This window comes from Heptranchias perlo, chromosome 9 (genome assembly GCF_035084215.1).
Source record: "Heptranchias perlo isolate sHepPer1 chromosome 9, sHepPer1.hap1, whole genome shotgun sequence".
Classification (NCBI taxonomy): domain Eukaryota; kingdom Metazoa; phylum Chordata; class Chondrichthyes; order Hexanchiformes; family Hexanchidae; genus Heptranchias; species Heptranchias perlo.
The window spans coordinates 55,786,427-55,804,407 of record NC_090333.1 but is presented as its reverse complement, the minus strand read 5'-3'; the positions used below and the strand labels follow the sequence as shown (position 1 = coordinate 55,804,407).

The 17,981-nt window shown below is 40.4% G+C and overlaps 1 protein-coding gene across 4 annotated transcripts in view; it reads left to right on the top strand.

The window, feature by feature from the left end:
• hmcn1 (hemicentin 1) overlaps positions 1-17,981 on the top strand; it is a 505,541-nt gene that overhangs the window by 208,422 nt on the left and 279,138 nt on the right. For all 4 annotated transcript variants that reach the window (XM_067990488.1, XM_067990487.1, XM_067990489.1 and 1 more), the window contains 3 exons: positions 5,399-5,540; positions 9,417-9,544; positions 12,593-12,706. In XM_067990488.1, coding sequence (XP_067846589.1) covers positions 5,399-5,540; positions 9,417-9,544; positions 12,593-12,706 — 384 coding nt within the window. The remainder of the gene's footprint in view (positions 1-5,398; positions 5,541-9,416; positions 9,545-12,592; positions 12,707-17,981) is intronic.

Genomic DNA, 17,981 nt, shown 5'->3' with positions numbered 1-17,981 from the left:
ATTTTCCCAGAAAAGTAGTAAGCCTGAAGATTGGGAGGATTTTAGAAATCAGCAAAGGATGACCAAGAAATTGATAAAGAGGGAGAAAATTGAATATGAGAGTAAACTAGCAAGAAATATAAAAACAGATTGTAAGAGCTTCTACAAGTATGTAAAAAGGAAGAGATTAGCAAAAGTAAATGTGGGTCCCTTAGAAGCAGAGACAGGAGAAATTATAATGGAGAATAAGGAAATGGCAGAGATGTTAAACAAATATTTTGTATCTGTCTTCACAATAGAAGACACAAAAAAGTGCCGGAAATAGTGGGGAACTAAGGGTTTAATTAGAGTGAGGAACTTAAAGTAATTAAGATTAGTAAAGAAAAAGTACTGGAGAAATTAATGGGAGTAAAAGCCAACAAATCCCCTGGACCTGATGATCTACATCCTAGGGTTTTAAAAGAGGTGGCTGCAGAGATAGTGGATGCAATGGTTTTCATCTTCCAGAATTCCCTAGATTCTAGAACAGTCCCCGTAGATTGGAAGGTAGCAAATGTAACTCCACTATTCAAGAAAGGAAGGAGAGAGAAAACAGGGAAGTGTAGGCCAGTTAGTCTGACATCAGTAGTAGGGAAAATGCTAGAATCTATTATTAAGGACGTAATAACAGGACACTTGAAAAATCATAATATGATTAGACAGAGTGAACATGGTTTTATGAATGGGAAATCGTGTTTGACAGATCTATGAGAGTTTTTTGAGAGTGTAGCTGGCAGGATAGGTAAGGGGGAACCAATGGATGTCGTATATTTGGATTTTCAAAAGGCATTTGATAAGGTGCCACACAAGAGGTTGTTACACAAAATTAGGGCTCATGGGATTGGGGGTGCCGCAAGGATCAATGCTTGGGCCTCAGCTGGTTACAATATTTATTAATGACTTGGATGAGGGGACAAACCTAGGTGGGAAAATAAGCTGTGAGGAGACGCAAATAGGCTGCAAAGGGATATAGACAGGTTAAGTGAGTGGGCGAGAAGGTGGCAGTTGGAGTATAATGTGTGAAATTGTTCACTTTGGTAAGAAGAATAGAAAAGCAGAATATTTTTTAAAATGCGGGAGACTAAGAAATGTCGACATTCAGTGGGATTTTGGTGACCTTGTACACGAATCACAGAAAGTTAACATGCAGATACAGCAAGCAATTAGGAAGACAAATGGTATGTTAACCTTCATTGCAAGGGGGTTAGAGTATAAGAGTAAGGACATTCACGAGATTGATTCCTGGGATGAGAGGATTATCCTATGAGGAGAAATGGAGTAAAATGGGCTTATGCTCTCTGGAGTTTAGAAGAATGAAAGACGATCTCATTGAAATGTATAAAATTCTTAGTGGGCTTGACAGGGTTGATGCTGAGAGGTTGTTTCCCCTGGCTGGAGAGTCTAGAACTAGGGGGCATAGTCTCAGAATAAGTGGTCAGCCATTTAGGACTGAGATGAGGTAAAATTTCTTCACTCAAAGAGTTGTGAATATTTGGAATTCTCTACCCCAGAGGGCTGTGGATGCTCAGTCCTTAAGTATATTCAAGACTGAGATCGACAGATTTTTGGACTCTAAGGTAATCAAGGGATATGGGGACAGGGCGGGACAGTGGAGTTGAGGTAGAAGATTAGCCATGATCTTATTGAATAGCGGAGTAGGCTCGAGGGGCCGTTTGGCCTATTCCTGCTCCTACTCCTTATGTTAAGTGTTCAGAGATGTTTCATTACTTGAGGAGCTCTATATGGAATCAAGTTGTTGTAATATAGCTCTTTAATCCTTTGTCCAACCTTTGTGTTATTCAACGCCCCCTGTAACTCCATCTCCACTTATTCTCAGACTCTCAGTTTCTTCCCCAGTCCTGGTATTCAATAGAAATGAAAATTAGGAGAGATGTATAACGGGCGGTTGAGTTGATATCGGCCATTTTACACTATCAACCAAAGTCAAAATTAACCCCCTTGTGTGTTAAATTCATTGGTTAATGGCTGCCCATGTGAATTTTTCTAGGTTAATGCTTTTATTCCTTTTTAGACAACTTAGAGTATCGTCATATCACTAAACCTTGTTCATTATTATCTTCCCATGCATTTGTGTAACAGAAATGTTCTTAAATTAAACTAAGTAAAACAAGCAGAATACCAATCTCTTAAAACCAATTGAAGAGGTTTAAATTGGTTTTAATTTAAAACCAAGGTGGGTAGATGGAGTTAAGACAGGTCAGCCATGATCTAATTGAATGGCAGAACAGGCTCGAGGGGCTGAATGGCCTACTCGTGTTCTTATGTTCCAATCAGATCATTTTAAACTTTTTCCCCCAAAATGTATATTTGTTCTAATTTCTGGCTGTATAATAGTTGTTTGAATTGGATATTCATATCCTCAAATCAGTTATCTGACAGTTTGGTCCCAATACGTTTTTCATTGCCAGACATGTGTCAGGGAATAGGTAACTTTGAAATAGCAGCTGGGAGAACAAAACTGCTGGGGAGGCAGGTCTTGGAGATCAGTGAGACAATAGGCAGAAGATTGTACAAAGCATGACTGTGACCAGGCCAAGGGCATACAGTACCACAAGAGAAGGGAATAGGAAGGACTATTAAACAACAATGGATTTTTTTTTTGAGCTTTTCTCCCCATTTCCCCCCCCCCCCCTTCCCCCACCACCACCAGCAGGGATCGCGCCACCTGTCCATGACCATTCCACTGTATTTAAATGATGGGTGATTACTTTACGCTCTCTCTAGGCCAGGCAGACTAATGCCAATTATAGTACATCTACCTTTGGCTGGCACCACAACCTTTTTTACCAAGGCTTTTTGTAGGAGGATTTTTGGAAGAGCTTTTAAAATTTTTAGTTTGTTTATTATAATAGCACAATGTGTTTTGCAGCAATTTGAAGATAAGCCACAAAAGCAATATTGGTGTCATACTTGTCTGGGTTTCTTTAAGTGGATTGTTCACAGGCATTCAGTTGTTATATTTCCTCTTCTCACACAGTCCCATGACATTGTTCACAGACATTAAAAAAAAATTGGCTTTTAAAACTGACACTTCTGGCTTGGCAAGCTCATAAATTGAGCCCCAAGGGTTGGGACGCATTGCTTAACCAGGCCCAGACACTGAACTCTAACATTTCAGTTAGAATGTCTGAATACTTCAACTTAGTTCAACTTTCAGTTACAATTCTTAAATAGTTGCAATTTTTCAATTTACTTACTTAAATTGCCAGTTTTTGCGTGGAGGGTATAATGGCTGTTTTCTCTATTCATTAAAGAATGTGATTCACAGGTTTGATTGGTCCCTGTTAACCATTTGATTAATAATAGCACCATTAATCATACATAGATACAAACATATAAAAATTATTGTATAAAAAATTCTATGTGGGCCGATGTCAAATAAGTTAAGACTCCATCTTTCTATTTAACCCTCTGACATTAAAATTAAATAATTACTGGATACCTGGTTAATCTTATCGCTCCAAAATAAAGCTTTCTTTGTCTGTTTGTACCTCCAATCCTTTGATGCATCATCCAATAATAACCTCAGCATTTGAAACGCTTTTGTAATCGAAGGCAAGCTCAAAGTGTAAATTTACATATTCTAAGTATTTGTTGATAATTTAACATGTACACAAGATAATTCACAACTATAAATAATGGCCATGAATGATTCCATTATTTAATTCCGTATCATGTTTCTGTACTTCCTCTGATATTGCCATAATGTTCTGACTGGAAATAAAGCTTATCATCAATATCATTGAAAACAACAGTGAAAGCTACAAAAATTATAGAGACCAGATCATGTGACTGAAAATTAGAACTTAACATATGATAGTTGAGACCAATTCAATTGCTTGCTATTACTATCCAACTCTGAATAGCTAACAAAGACTTGCACTTTTTCAAAGCAGGGACCAGACAAGCTCATTGCAAAATAGGTTAATAACTTTACCATACATTGAAAAGTCCCAAGTGGCAGTTGTGAAATTGTCACCTACCTCACCCTGAAAGCTGATATGCTTGGCTCTGATTGTTGCCCATGGTCTCTGGGTAATGTGTATATTAATATCTCTCCACTGGATGAGAAGTAATGTACAACAAAGCAGTATATAAAAATAATTTGCCTCTGCTTTCCCTCTCCCAAGAATGCTGCAATGGATTTGCAGTGTCTGTTGGCAGTAAAATGGAACCACATTTCAAATGCCTTTATATTTTCTTGAGTAAAACTGTAATATTGATAACATATGTACTTTGCAAAGTGGCTTTCATGCTTCATTTAAATGTCATGCTCAACAGCCTTGGCATTAGCCGACATGTTAATTGCCTCAAATGCCTGCACAAAAGGAGATTCACCCTTTAATGTGCTGTAGAACAGAGATTAAACAAATTTACCCATGAAGATTGATCTACATAAAATAACTCATATCCGCTGACTAATACTGATATTTATTAAAAGTGAATCTCCCAAAAAAATTGAGCACTTAATCTTCAAATACTTCTTATATTATCGATATGAGACCAAAGAGTATCCCTTGCTTAAAGAGTCTGGTGCAGTGAAGTATGACCATGTTGAATAAATACTTACCTTATGGGTTATGTGTAAGGCAAATGATTTGGTAGTATGAGAGGCACTCAGAAACCGGCATTTTCATGGCTACTGGGACGTTTTATGGAAAATTATGATACTCAGGCACTAAATCCTGCTGCACGTGCTCAGTGTAGAAATTCACAGATTGTCAGCTGCACCAAAACACTTATCCTAGTTTTGTGTTGCCTGAAGGATGGTTGCTGTTATTTTTAAAATTTATTAATTAGCAGAGATACAATTGGGTGCTCAGTGGAATTGGTAGGGTGGAATTTGTTTCCATGCTGAACCAGAGACGTTGTTCCAGGCAATAATGCCCTGGAGTTGGGTTGCCCAGGAGTGAGACCTTTCTTTGGGGAGTTGAAGCCATCTCAGGTGTATTCTTGGCTTAGCCCTAATCAAAGAAATATGCTTACAAAGGTCCCAGAACTGCTGAACCAGGATGCAGTGTTTTTGAGTAGTTGAATTTGTAGCCTGATGCTTGTATTGAGAGGTTACAGTAGTGCAGTGGTTATGTTACTGGACTACTAATCTAAAGGCCTGGACTAATAATTGAGAACATGAGTTCAAATCCCATTATGGTAGTTTGAGAATTTGAATTCAGTAAAACAAAACAAAACCACCTGCTTTTTGAGACAAACTGGTGCTCAGGTTTATAATGTTTGAGTGGTTTTCTGTGAATTGATCTATCTTGTCTGAACCTCATATTTCTGTGTAATTTGCTAAATCATGCAATTGTACTAAAATCATTTTATTCTAAGTAACTGGCAATGTTGTGCTTCAAATCAGAACCTCCACGAGTCACCGTGTATCCCAAGAACCAGACCTTCACTGAAAGGAGAGAGGTGCGAATCAGCTGCTCTGCCACAGGCTACCCCCAGCCACACATAGTCTGGACTCACAATGATATGTTCATAATGGGAACAAGCAGGTACAGACTGTTGTGATATTTAATTTTACAATAATTCAAGATTTTGTTGTGCTTTGCAACGTCAGTTCTTTTAAATAATCCATAAAACCGCCTCGGGTGGTTCAGCGGGTAAACCTGCTGCTCCGTGTAGAGCTCAAACTAGACGGAGGGGAAGGTACTTCATCTCAGCTGAGTTGCTTATTGAGGTGCTATGGTGAGAAAATTTAGCCAAGGTTCTTGCTTCTTGTGATCGCTGTTGGAAAGTGATTGTGCGGATGTCGGATAATGACAGGTTCAGAACTGGACGTCATACACCTCCTGATCAAATAGCCTGCTGACCATCACTGCCTAAACTGACACAAGCGAGATGGCCATTTGATGAGTTTCTAAAGGTAGGCTGGGGGTTGAGCCCGTGCTTTCAGGAGAGATGGGGAAAACATTGGGTAAATAATGAGCAAAGTTGAAAAGTGCATTTGTGTGGGTATAGGTTTTATTAACTTCTGACAAGTGTACACTTGAAAGGGAATTTTACTATAACTGAGTCTTGCTTATTATCTATGACTGTTGGGGCATGCAATCAGCCAAGGTAAGTCTGTAGTTTGGTTTTTGGTACCCCAATAGACATTCTCTGGAGGTCTACCAGGATCATTTTCATAACATGCTGATCTTATTATAGTTGTCTCCAGCTTCACACATGTCGCTTAGAATGTTAACAAAATGGTAAGTACTTATTTTGAAATGAATCCCAGATTTTAACTAATTAGCTTTATATTCACATTTGCAGGCTTCTTAAGTGGAGCCTTGTATTCATTCATCTCAGCTGCTAAACCTTGGAGCAGGCACTCTGGTGACGTCTCTACCCAGGCTCATTATCACATTGACACCACTGACGAAAAGCAGACGTGCTCCAAGGAGATCCCCACAGCTGATCTTATGTCAGTGCACCAGCTCCACTATTTAGCAGCTCAGATGGATGAATACAGGCTAAACAGATGGGTGTATCTGTAGACAAATTATTTCAATTAAAAAGTGATATTTGTGACACATTAGAAGGTAAATGCTTATTCTTCTTAATAGTTATTCCTGAACCAAGGTCACATTTTAAGAAAGAGCAGTTACCTCTCCCCATGGCCCAGCTGCTAAATTAGATGCCAATGAGCCATACAGTCCAAAATCTCCCAGGTTCAATCCCTGTGACATCAACTTGAGCATTTGGGGCACTACAATTGGCGATGACTGGATTTGGGAGGGAGGAAATAAAAATTCACCAACATTAACGCACCTGATTGCAATCCAGCAACCACTGCTGGGGAAAGGGAAGGGAAAGCAGCATCAGGCGCAGCTCCAATGACCAATAGCTAGCCAACACTCAATATCTAGGATTAACTGTGAAGAATGGACCCTTGAGAGAGCTTAAGAGGTCAGCTGGCATCTGTGGAACCTAGCTTGAGACGAGGAGGATAAAAAATTGAAAAAGAAACAGTTGTTAGTGAATGTATTCTGGCCGGATAGAAGAGGACACTGTAATTTAATACTACTGGAGCCCGAATGCCTGCCACTAGAGGCTGCTGTTGGGTTAGCTTAGAGCTCTAGCAGCCACTAGTGGTAGAAGTCAGGGACTGCAGTACACTTATTTTGCAGGATGGATACACAATCAAGTTCTCAACCTTAAAGTATTTTGCATTCTGTTCCTGGCTGTTCAGGAAACTAACACAAGTATGCCGAATTATACTCAGCAACACTTTGAACTTTATTGCTATTGGGAATATTTGAAAGAAGCAAGTCCAAAAATGAAATACCCCAAGGCTCATGGCCCAGTCAATACACGCAACTCCGCGGCTGTAGTCTGCATATAGAACAAATTGCATGTGAACCAGCTTTTCATAGTGTGTCCCATGTGATTTGCTGCATAACCTAATATCTTTTTTTTTATGAGATGACATTCTCTTTTGCCCTGTTTGAAGCAAATACCAGGACTGAGCTTTGTTTCTGCTTCAGTTCCCCAGCTGACAGTTTATTTTCTCAGTGTTACACTATAGTGTATTTCCTATAAGATTGTTATTCTTCCCTCACCACCACCCCCCCAAAAAAAAACGAGGAGTCTCTTATGTTGGTTTTTTGTCACAAACAAAACTCTGTTTGCACAGTAAGTCTCTTTGATATCAGACCTGTCGACATAATCCAGGTGTGAGACTCTGTATATTATATACAGAAAATATAATGACCCCAAATTGTGAAAATTCTTAAGCATTTGGTCTTATTTTTTTGATGTAATGAAATTCTGCTATTAAACGTGCTGTGTTTGTGCTGGAAGCATGTTTATAATTTTTAATTAACATTAATTTTAGCATATTGTTAAATAATCTACATTTAGCTGCTCGACCAATTGCACTTTTTGGTACTCTCTGATGCTGGATCAATCAATTTTGTCCACTGCAGTATGAATAGAGGTGAGAATACCAGAAAGAGGACCGTCTTGTACACTTCCTATTGGCCAGCTCAAGAGCAGTGTGGGCAGACTGGGAGTAGGTCAGCCACGGTTGGTTAATTTGTGGTTCAGGAAGACAAGAAAAGGGGAGGAAGTAAAAACATTTAAAAATATGGAGCACTGCTGATTACCAAAGAAAATTATACATGTTCTGTACATACGATTCGAACGTAATCATATTATATAGAATTCAGAAGGCCAAGCCTGGTGAATTATTTAAAGTATTTTGTATTGTGAAATTTAATAACAGAATTCTGTATAACATATTCTTATACAAATGAGGTTTCAACAACAAAATCAACAACTTGCATTTATATAGTGCCTTTAAAGCAGAAAAATATTGCAAGGTGCTCTGCAGTGGCACGAGGAAAATGGAGGCCGAGCTATAAAGGAAAGATTAGAAGAGGTGTCCACAAGCTTGGTCAAAGAGGGGGATCTTGAAGGAGGAGAGGGGCTGGTGTTTAGGGAGGGAATTGAAGATATTAGGACCTAGGTTGAAGGCAAAGCCGCCAATGGTGGGGCAAACAGAAAGGGGATGCACACAAGACTAGTCAGAGAAACTGAGAATTTGGATGGAAGGTTGGAGGGCTGGAGGAGGTTAGAGATAGGGAGGGACAAAACCATGGAGGGATTTATAGACAAGGACAAGAATTATAAATTTTAGGTGTTGGGGGACCCAGGAGAAAGTATAGTTCAACATGGACAGGGGTGATGGCCAAACAGGATACAGTGCAGGATAGGATATTGGTAGCAGCATTTCAATGCAATGGAGTTTGTGGAGGGTGGAGGATGGGAGGCCAGCAAAGTAGACAAGACTAGAGGTGTCAAAGGCATTTATGAGGGTTTCAGCAGCAGATTGGCTGAGGTAGAGGTGGAGACGGGCAATGTGCTGGATTTGGAAGTAGGTAGACTTTGTGATGGGCGTATAGGTCATAAACTCAACTGAGGGTCAAACAGGATGATTCAGCCTGAGAAATGAGCCAACGGTGCTACTCATGATTGCTCTCCATGTTGGAAAGCATAGATGTGTGTGAGGATGTCAGGTGAGAACCGGATCAGAGTCAGCCTTAATGCTCCTCCCAACCCCCCCCCCCCTCCCCCCCCCCCCCCTCAAAGTAAAATAGCCTTCTGACATTCAATATCAGGGATAATGGATGAATAATGACACTTGGAACCTGCAGGTATAGAACAGTGCCAATGGATACACACCTCAGCATGCATCAGTACTTTCAGAAGGAGAGAAAGAGTAAATTAAAGAAGGATATAATGGTCTGTTCACTATTTATGGAAGAATTATTTTGTTATTTGAAGTTAGCCTATATTTAATGTTTACAACCTTCAATAGTAAAATATGCCATATTATAATAAATACATGTCTAAGTTGTCTCACTGTACTTTGTGTTTTAAAGGCATATGCTAACTAAAGGTGGCAGTCTAATTATTCGACATGCTTCCCAGAAGGATTCTGGAGTTTATACCTGCCTGGCCAGTAACCCTGCAGGGACAGACAGACAAGCATCCATTCTCACCTACATAGGTTAGTGTAAAAGTCCTTGTATTTTTGTGTGTAACAGTGCAAAGAGCTGAAGAGTGAACTCTCTGGTCCTATGCTCCCGACAGGGAGCCATGCTTGGAGGGAGCATGGGTTAGAAAAATGGGACTACAGTGCTGTAGATCTAACTCTGATCCGAGCTCCCCCTGAGGTTGGCTCCTCACTGGGAATGCAGAATTTACCTTTATCTGTAGAATTACAGATGGACTAGAATGTGTTGCAGACTGCTGTGCAATGAAAGGTTCTAATTGTGTCATAAACTGTACTAGTTAAATACGAGGGGGATTAGGTCAACATTATCATAATCACCAAGCTGTATTAAAACCCAATCCTGACTCTTGTGTGACAGATACAGTGGGAGATCTGGCTGAAGAATTTGCATGACAGGAAAAGCTAGAAACTATTAGCCCGAATTTGCTGGAAACTTGCGCCATAATAATGACGCATTAACGACGTGCGCCAGTGTAACGTAAAAGTTCCAGGAAATAACGGAATAAGTGAGTTATGTCATTAGTTGTGTTGCCTCATAATTTGCTGGGATGCTGCAGGATGAACAGAGAGTGCAAATGTTCAATTAACGGCGTAAGTTGCACCTCACGCCGTTCCAGCAAATTCCGGCTCATTGTTACAAACATGATACTGGAAAATTAAATAGGCTCTGTATAATGGAATTATCTGAAGACTCTATGTGCTTCTGTACGCTGACATCTGAAGCATTTTCTGTTCTGTGAGAAGTCACTCAATGTGCCCAAAGAACACACTAGGCGAAAAGTGATAATTCCTTCTCCTCTAGTATCATTTGTTACAATGCAAACTCTGATGCATGTACGCTGAAAACTAGTCAGCTTTATGTACAGGTTGAGAAGATAGGTAGATTGATAGCGTGTTCAGGGATTCAGATGTGTGCCATAAACCATGAATGTGTCATACACCATGAGAATGACACTTGAACAATTTGTCTATGTATTGGAGCCATGAGGTGTGTTGCTGCCTGGCAAAATCGGCAAGTTTTTTTTTCTATATAACGTAAAAGCACGTAGTATTTCATAAAAATTGTGGAATTGAGCAGTATCCTAATGTCAATTATCAATAAATATATTATGAGAATTAAGCTGTAGCTTTACCATGTAAATCATACCAAAGCACTATTGATTCAGGTGATTCATACTGTGAGGATACAAGCTTTTATTTCACTGAATGTTACAGGTAAATTGGATATTCTGTGCAATATGCAGTTAAATAAACCTAGGGGGTGATTTTCGGTAGCAGTGGACATCAAGTGGGCGGTCGGCAGGGCATTCAGGACGCACACCCGATGTCACCAGAGAGGCCGGACCAATTTACATTACCATTCCGTCAGCAAGATACTCATGCAGTTTGAGCAGCTCGTTGATTGGATGGGGGGGGGGGGGGGGCTGAAAGGAGCATTGCTGTTCCTCCTGACTCCACAAAAGTCATATTCACATCTTATTTTTTAACTTTTCTTGAGCGGCCTGCATCTGTCCCTTTAAGGAATGCTGGTTAGGCCATTCAACATCAAGTACCTATAGGTGGAGTTCGTGTGGCGCATGGTCCATCCATTGGTACGTCAAAATTGCAAGGGGGTCCTATTGATGTCATAGAACCCAATTTTCACGGCTAAAGTGGTAGAAAAAAAAATGTGAAAAAATGCTGGAAATGCACAACAGGTCAGTCAGGGTCTGAAACAGTAAAGATAGGTCAACGTTTTGAATTTTGATGAGTCTCACCTTAAGCTTTAATCTATCTTTCTCTTTCAGATGCTGGTAGAATGGTACAATTTTAAAGGGGGTGCAGGTTCAGAGAGACCTGGGGGTGTACGCACACAAGTCTTTGAAGTTGGCAGGACAAGTTGGATAAGGCTGTTAAAAAAGCATACCCTTTCCTTGGTTTTATAAATAGAGACATAAGAGTACAAAAGCAAGAAAGTTATGCTAAACCTTTATAAATCACTGGTTAGGCCCCAGCTGTAGTATTGTGTCCAAATCTGGGCACCACACTTTAGGAAGGATGTCAAGGCCTTAGAGAGGGTGCAGAGGACATTTACTAGAATGGTAGCAGGGATGCAGGACTTCAGTTACCTGGAGAGACTGGAGAAGCTGGGGTTGTTCTCCTTAGAGCAAAGAAGGTTACGGGGAGATTTAATAGAGGTGTTCAAAATCATGAAGGGTTTTGATAGAATATTAATGAGAAATTGTTTCCAGTGGCATAAGGGTCGGTAACCAGAGGGCACAGATTTAAGGTAATTGACAAAAGAACCAGAGGCGAAGTGAGGAGAATTTTTTTTTGCAATGAGTTGTTGTGATCTGGAATGCATTGCCTGAAAGGGTGGTGGAAGCAGATTCAATAATAACTTTCAAAAGAGAATTGGATAAATACTTGAAGGGGAAAAATTGCATGGCTATGGGGAAAGGGCAGGGGAATGGGACTAATTGGATCGCTCTTTCAAGGAGCTGGCACGGGCACAATGGACTGACTGACCTTCCTCTGTGCTGTACCCTTCTGTGATTCTATGGTAGGCCTGTTGAACATTTCAAGCATTTTCAGATTTTACTTCAGACTTCCAGTGTTCATAGCCTTTGTTAAAAGGTTCACAATGATTCCTTGTTTCATATCATGTTTTTAATTTTATTCTCAAGATGTCAGAAAGAATGCCCCAAAAAATATTCAACCCTATAATGGGGGAAAATTCAATTCTAGGCTTTTGGTTCTGATTGATGGGATGTCATTTTAAGTTTAGTTTGTGTATTTTAAATTTTAAAAATAAATAAATCAAAGTGAACAGGGTTTCATGTTGAGATTCAAATAAAATAAATTATGGAATGCCAGAAGATAGCAATGGGGTCTAAATTATGCAGTGATCTTGTCATTGTGCTATTTTGTTCAAGAAGAGAGTAAGTACAGATTTATGCCAGTAAAAACTATTTGATAGAGGGAAAAAGGGAATAGTTTCCATTTTACATTCTGAAAGATGTTCGTGTAGGAGTTGTAATTTGTCATTTTTCTTCTCCTCAGAGGCTCCAAAGGTCACTGTTGTCCAAAAGGAAATCCTAATTGGCCTTGGTGACACTTCAGTTCTGGAATGTAGAACCACTGGTGTTCCAGAGCCAGAGGTCAAATGGTTCAAAGGTGAGAGGAACTGCTGAACTGAAATGCCCAATGGGATTCCGCACTTCAGCAAAACTAGTTGGAAATGTGGACTTGAGAGTTTTGTCAGCTGCTTGCACTGCTGGTACAAATGCCATTATAAGTCAGGAAACAGCGTGTGATAATTGTTTATCCGTTTGTAACTAAGAGCTTTGGGAATTTTGAAGAGCGTCAAGTACTTTCAGTTGTGCATACTTTGCTCCAGACTTGTTAGTACTTTTGATTTCATTTACTGGACACTTATGGCACTAAATCAAAGGCCCTGTGCAATATCAGTCGGTTGGATCAGTTTGTGTTATAAAGAACAGCTCTTGCATGCACATACGCACACAGTTCACAGAGTAGATTTTCAAGCTTGCTATTGAGTTGTTTTTGCTCAAAATAATTCTCCTCTTCCTGAAAAAGACTACTTTTTTCCCATTACTGCCCTTTCATCCACACGCATCTTCCTGCAGCCCTGGAAGGGTGTAGTTTCATGAACTCATCCGCCTTTACTGCCACCTGTCTGTCATCAACTATTTTAGCGGGCTACCAGCAGCATTCCGACCTTAAAGTGTTCATTTCTCCCTCTTCATTTCCATGGGGTGGTCCATCTGCTGGCCCTGCTGAGATCTCACAAAAGGTGTCCACTCAAGTAAAAGAGTTTGACTGAGATCGCCCCCGCACCCCCCTCCCCATCCCTTCATCATCTAATACCGTACATTACAATGGTGGCTACACTTCAAAAGTACTTAATTGGTTATAAAGTGCTTTGGGACGTCCTGAGGTCGTTAAAGGCACTATATAAATCCAAGTCTTTCTTTCTTTTACCCTTCAGTTCACTGCTTCAGCAGTTGGTTTAACCCAATAAATACTGAACCTTGTTTATATTTTTAAATCTTGCTTACATAGAAACATAGAAAATAGGAGCAAAAGTAGGCCATTCAGCCCTTCAGGCCTGCTGCGCCATTCAAAATGATCATGGCTGATCGACTAACTCAGTACCCTGTTCCTGCTTTTTCCCCATATCCCTTGATCCCTTTAGCATTAAGAATTATATCTATCTCCTTCTTGAATATATTTAATGACTTGGCCTCCACTGCCTTCTGTGGTAGAGAATTCCACAGGTTCACCACCCTCTGAGTGAAGAAATTTCTTCTCATCTCTGTTCTAAATGGCATACCCCTGTATCCTGTGACCCCTGGTTCTGGACTCCCCAGCCATTGGGAACATCCTCCCTGCATCTAGTCTGTCTAGTCCTGTTAGAATTTTATATGTTTCGATGAGATCACCTCTCATTCTTCTAAACTCTAGTGAATATAGGCCTGATCGACCCAATCTCTCCTCATACGTCAGTCCTGCCATCCCAGGAATCAGTCTGGTAAACCAGTACCTCTTCTCACACCTAGTACAGGCCAGTGTGATTATCGGTGAGTTATAAGGACAGGATGAGATCATGTGCACAACATAAACTTGCTAATATATCTCACTGATTCTACAATTACTCAATCACAACACAAGAATTGGATCATTTGGTATTTAGTCGACAAGGTTTACTGCTATGTTTTTGTCTGATTTCGAGCAGATCAGCAATGGAAAATTGACCAGGAACCATTTTGATGGCTCCCCACTGACTGTTGTCACTGTGTCATACAGCACAGAAGGAGACCATTTGGCCCATCGTGCCTGTGCCGGCTCTTTGAAAGAGCTATCCAATTAGTCCCGCTCCCCTGCTCTTTCCCCATAGCCCTGCAAATTTTTCCTTTTTAAGTATAAATCCAATTCCCTTTTGAAAGTTACTATTGAATCTGCTTCCACCACCATTTCAGGCAGTGCATTCCAGATCATAACAACTCGCTGCGTAAAAAAAATTCTCCTCATCCCACCACCCCCCTCCAACCCCGGATTTTTCGCCAATTATTTTAAATCTGTGTCCTCTAGTTACCGACCCTCCTGCCAATGGAAACAGCTTCTCCCTATCTACCCTATCAAAACCCCTCATAATTTTGAACACCTCTATTAGATTTCCCCTTAACCTTCTTTACTTTCAGAACAATCCCAGCTTCTCCAATCTCTCCACATAACTGAAGTCCCTCATCACTGGTACCTTTCTGGTAAATATCCTCTGCACCTTCTTCTGGGATATTCCACCCAAATATGGATAGATATATTCAAATTGCAACATAATGACAATGATATCTGACATTGATTTCCAGCATCACCAACTTGAATGGAATTCTTCAATGCTGGACACCAGAAAATACACTTAATTCTGGCGTTCAATACAGCTGTGACGGGCAGGTTTGGATTTCAAATGTAAAAAGCCCTCTAAAGGAGTGCAATGCATCACAGGATTGGACTCATGAAACCCGCCGTTTTTGATTTTTTTTTCTTAATCTGGCCCTCCCTTCCAGCTGCCCTGAAGACAACCGGCTGTACTGTGTTGCTTGCAAGCACTTTACACCACCAACACCACCACCCACCCCCCCATCGCCATCACCATTCTAAGGTGAGTTCACTGGAACAGGTGGGAATCCTGCTGGGAGCCCACCAGAATTATGGTAACTAGGCTTACTGCCAAAAATCTGTGGGGGTCAGCGGTCGTCAAATCATGACAGATGCAGAGTCTGCCACACTGACTTTACACAAGTCTCCACCAAAGTGGGAAATCTGGCCCAATATTCATAAGGCAGATTAGTATTACAAGCTTATGGTTTCCTATCTTCCACTGTATGGGTGCTGCCTGCACTGTACATCCCCTTTAGCTGGAAGGGTCGCATGCTGTGGGTCATAGATGCCACAGCTGTTGTCAATGCCACTGGATGACAAACGGTATAACCTGGGCAGTATGAATCGTGTTTCTTCCATTCTTCCACCAAGAGATAAAATGTACACACACAGGTCCATTTAGCATTTTGGTGAGAATGGAATAAGTTTGACTCATTGTGCTGAAGTGAAAGGGAATTCCAAGGCATCACATTCTAACTTCAGAGTCAATTCCTTGAACAGTACACTAACTTCATAAACAGCTTTGTAAAACAAAACTAGAAGGAAACCTTCTGGTACTATCAAAGACCATTTTTCACTAACACAGATCTATTCTTTGGCATCATATGAAAATATCATTAATTGCTCATGTAACCGAGTGAGCCATGCGCAAAACAAAAACGTATAAACTGATTGATGGCATAGCTTACTTAAATACTTAAGCTCTGGCAAATTATTTTGCATTAAAAAAAATATTTTAAGAATTGCTACGCTTGTATGAGAATGAACCACTTTCAAAAGTAGTAATGCTGATGTTTAGATTTTTTTCTGAGAGACCATTCCACAAAGTTAGAACAGGATACGCATATTTGTGGAGTTTGTGTTATTTACGCATTGCTTTGGACCAATCAAAAAGTGGACTGTGGAATCAACATGTTTACAGCCCCATTGGCACTTCTATCTGATATTTCCACTGGTCTGAATTTGAGAGAAAATAAAGCTTTTCTCAGATGGATTTATGATTACAAAGGGGTAGTGAATCTGTGCTGTGCCGAGATGGGAGGGCTGGTAAGAAAATCTACAGAAAACAGCTGCTTAGGGTACGCTAAAAACTAATTGTGGAAACTTTTTAAAAATATGACCTGGTTGTATATCAACTTTAAAGCCCTTGAACAGAATACAAGAGAAAGCAGCATGTCTATGGTAACAGGTTTGAATGCCCTGAGTGATTAAGATACAATGGCGATGAGAGGCCCAAACTACATTTTGTTCCATCATTGAATCAGGAGTTTGGATTTTAAAGTGCTGCTTTGGGGGTTATTACATAGGAACGTAGGAATGTACAGGACTGGAAAAGACCATTTTGGTCCATCTGGCCAGCCCAGAGTTCAAAAACAGAATATGTAATTCACTAACTATATCCATGATTCATTTTCTCATCAAATGCCTGTCCAACTCCCTTTTAACATTATATATGGTCTGTCCATTCACCTTCCCTCTTCTAAGCTTCATCCCATTCCCTTCCCTCCCCTGTTGGTGTTCTCCAGACCATGGCAAAAAGTTTCCTCAGTGAATGCCCTTAAGGATCCTGAATGTCTCAATAAAATCTTCTTTCCGTTTATGGTGTAAACAAACTCAGCTTTTGTGATCTCCCTTTGTAGCTTAGCTTTCTGATGCCAGATATCAGATGGGTAGTTCTTTGCTGCACTGTTTCCAGTGTCATGGCTGCCAGACTGCGCACAGTCTTCCACACAGGAATGAACCAATGTCCAGTATCATCTCTTCTGATTTGCATTCTATTCCATGCACTACGCAACCCAAGATCCTTTTTGTCTCATTTACTGCTGATGCAACTGTTTGGATAACTTCACGATCTATCCACTAATTCCCCCAAATCCTTTTCCTGTGCTGTATTCTATAGACAGTTTGCAGATCCAATGTTTATTCTCCTTCCCTAGCCTCATCACTTTGCACTTGTCGATATTAAATTTAATTTGCCATTTCTCAGCTTCCCAATTTGCAGCTAATAAGCTCTTGGTAGTTTGCAAACCTTCCTCCACCCTGGTGACATCAGCAAATTTTGACAGTTTTGTCTCTATTCCCACTTCCAAATCATTAATACACATGATATACAACAAAAGTTCCAGCAACATGCTTGGGGCACTCCACTATCACTTCCCATCACTCTGACACAGCTCCTTTGATACTGCCAGTTGCCAATAACACTTCAGTAATTGCCCACCTATTCCATGCTTTTCTACCTTTTGGACCAATCTCCTTTGTGGTACTGTATCTTAACACCGGTCACTGCCTTTAGCTGTAATGAGAAGAGACACTGTGAAGAAGTGGAAAATTCAGAAAAATTCCAAATGCAGCCAAACTAATCCAGTGTGGAAATGATTACCAAATTTGTCACCACTCAGTAAGAACAAAAATGGAGGATAAAACATGCAAGTCCATCTCTTTTCGTTACAATGAGAGTATTGTTGGGTGGGAACACTTTCAAAACTACATCTTTATTTGAACCTTTTAACTTATATTTTCCACCCCCCCCTCCCAATTTTAAACACTGCCCTTTTAGGTCTTGGCCACCTGTACATCAAGCATTATGAGTGGGCAGACAGGTGAAGTGCTGCTATGCTTTTCTGCCACCAGCCATCAGGAATGGCCAGGAGTTAATGACTGATCCACTGATTATCCCTCAGTTCACTGCTTCCCCAAATGGCTTAGCAGACATTGATTCCCATTGTGTTGGAAACTGTGGGTCTGAATTTGCCTCCAACCCCTCATG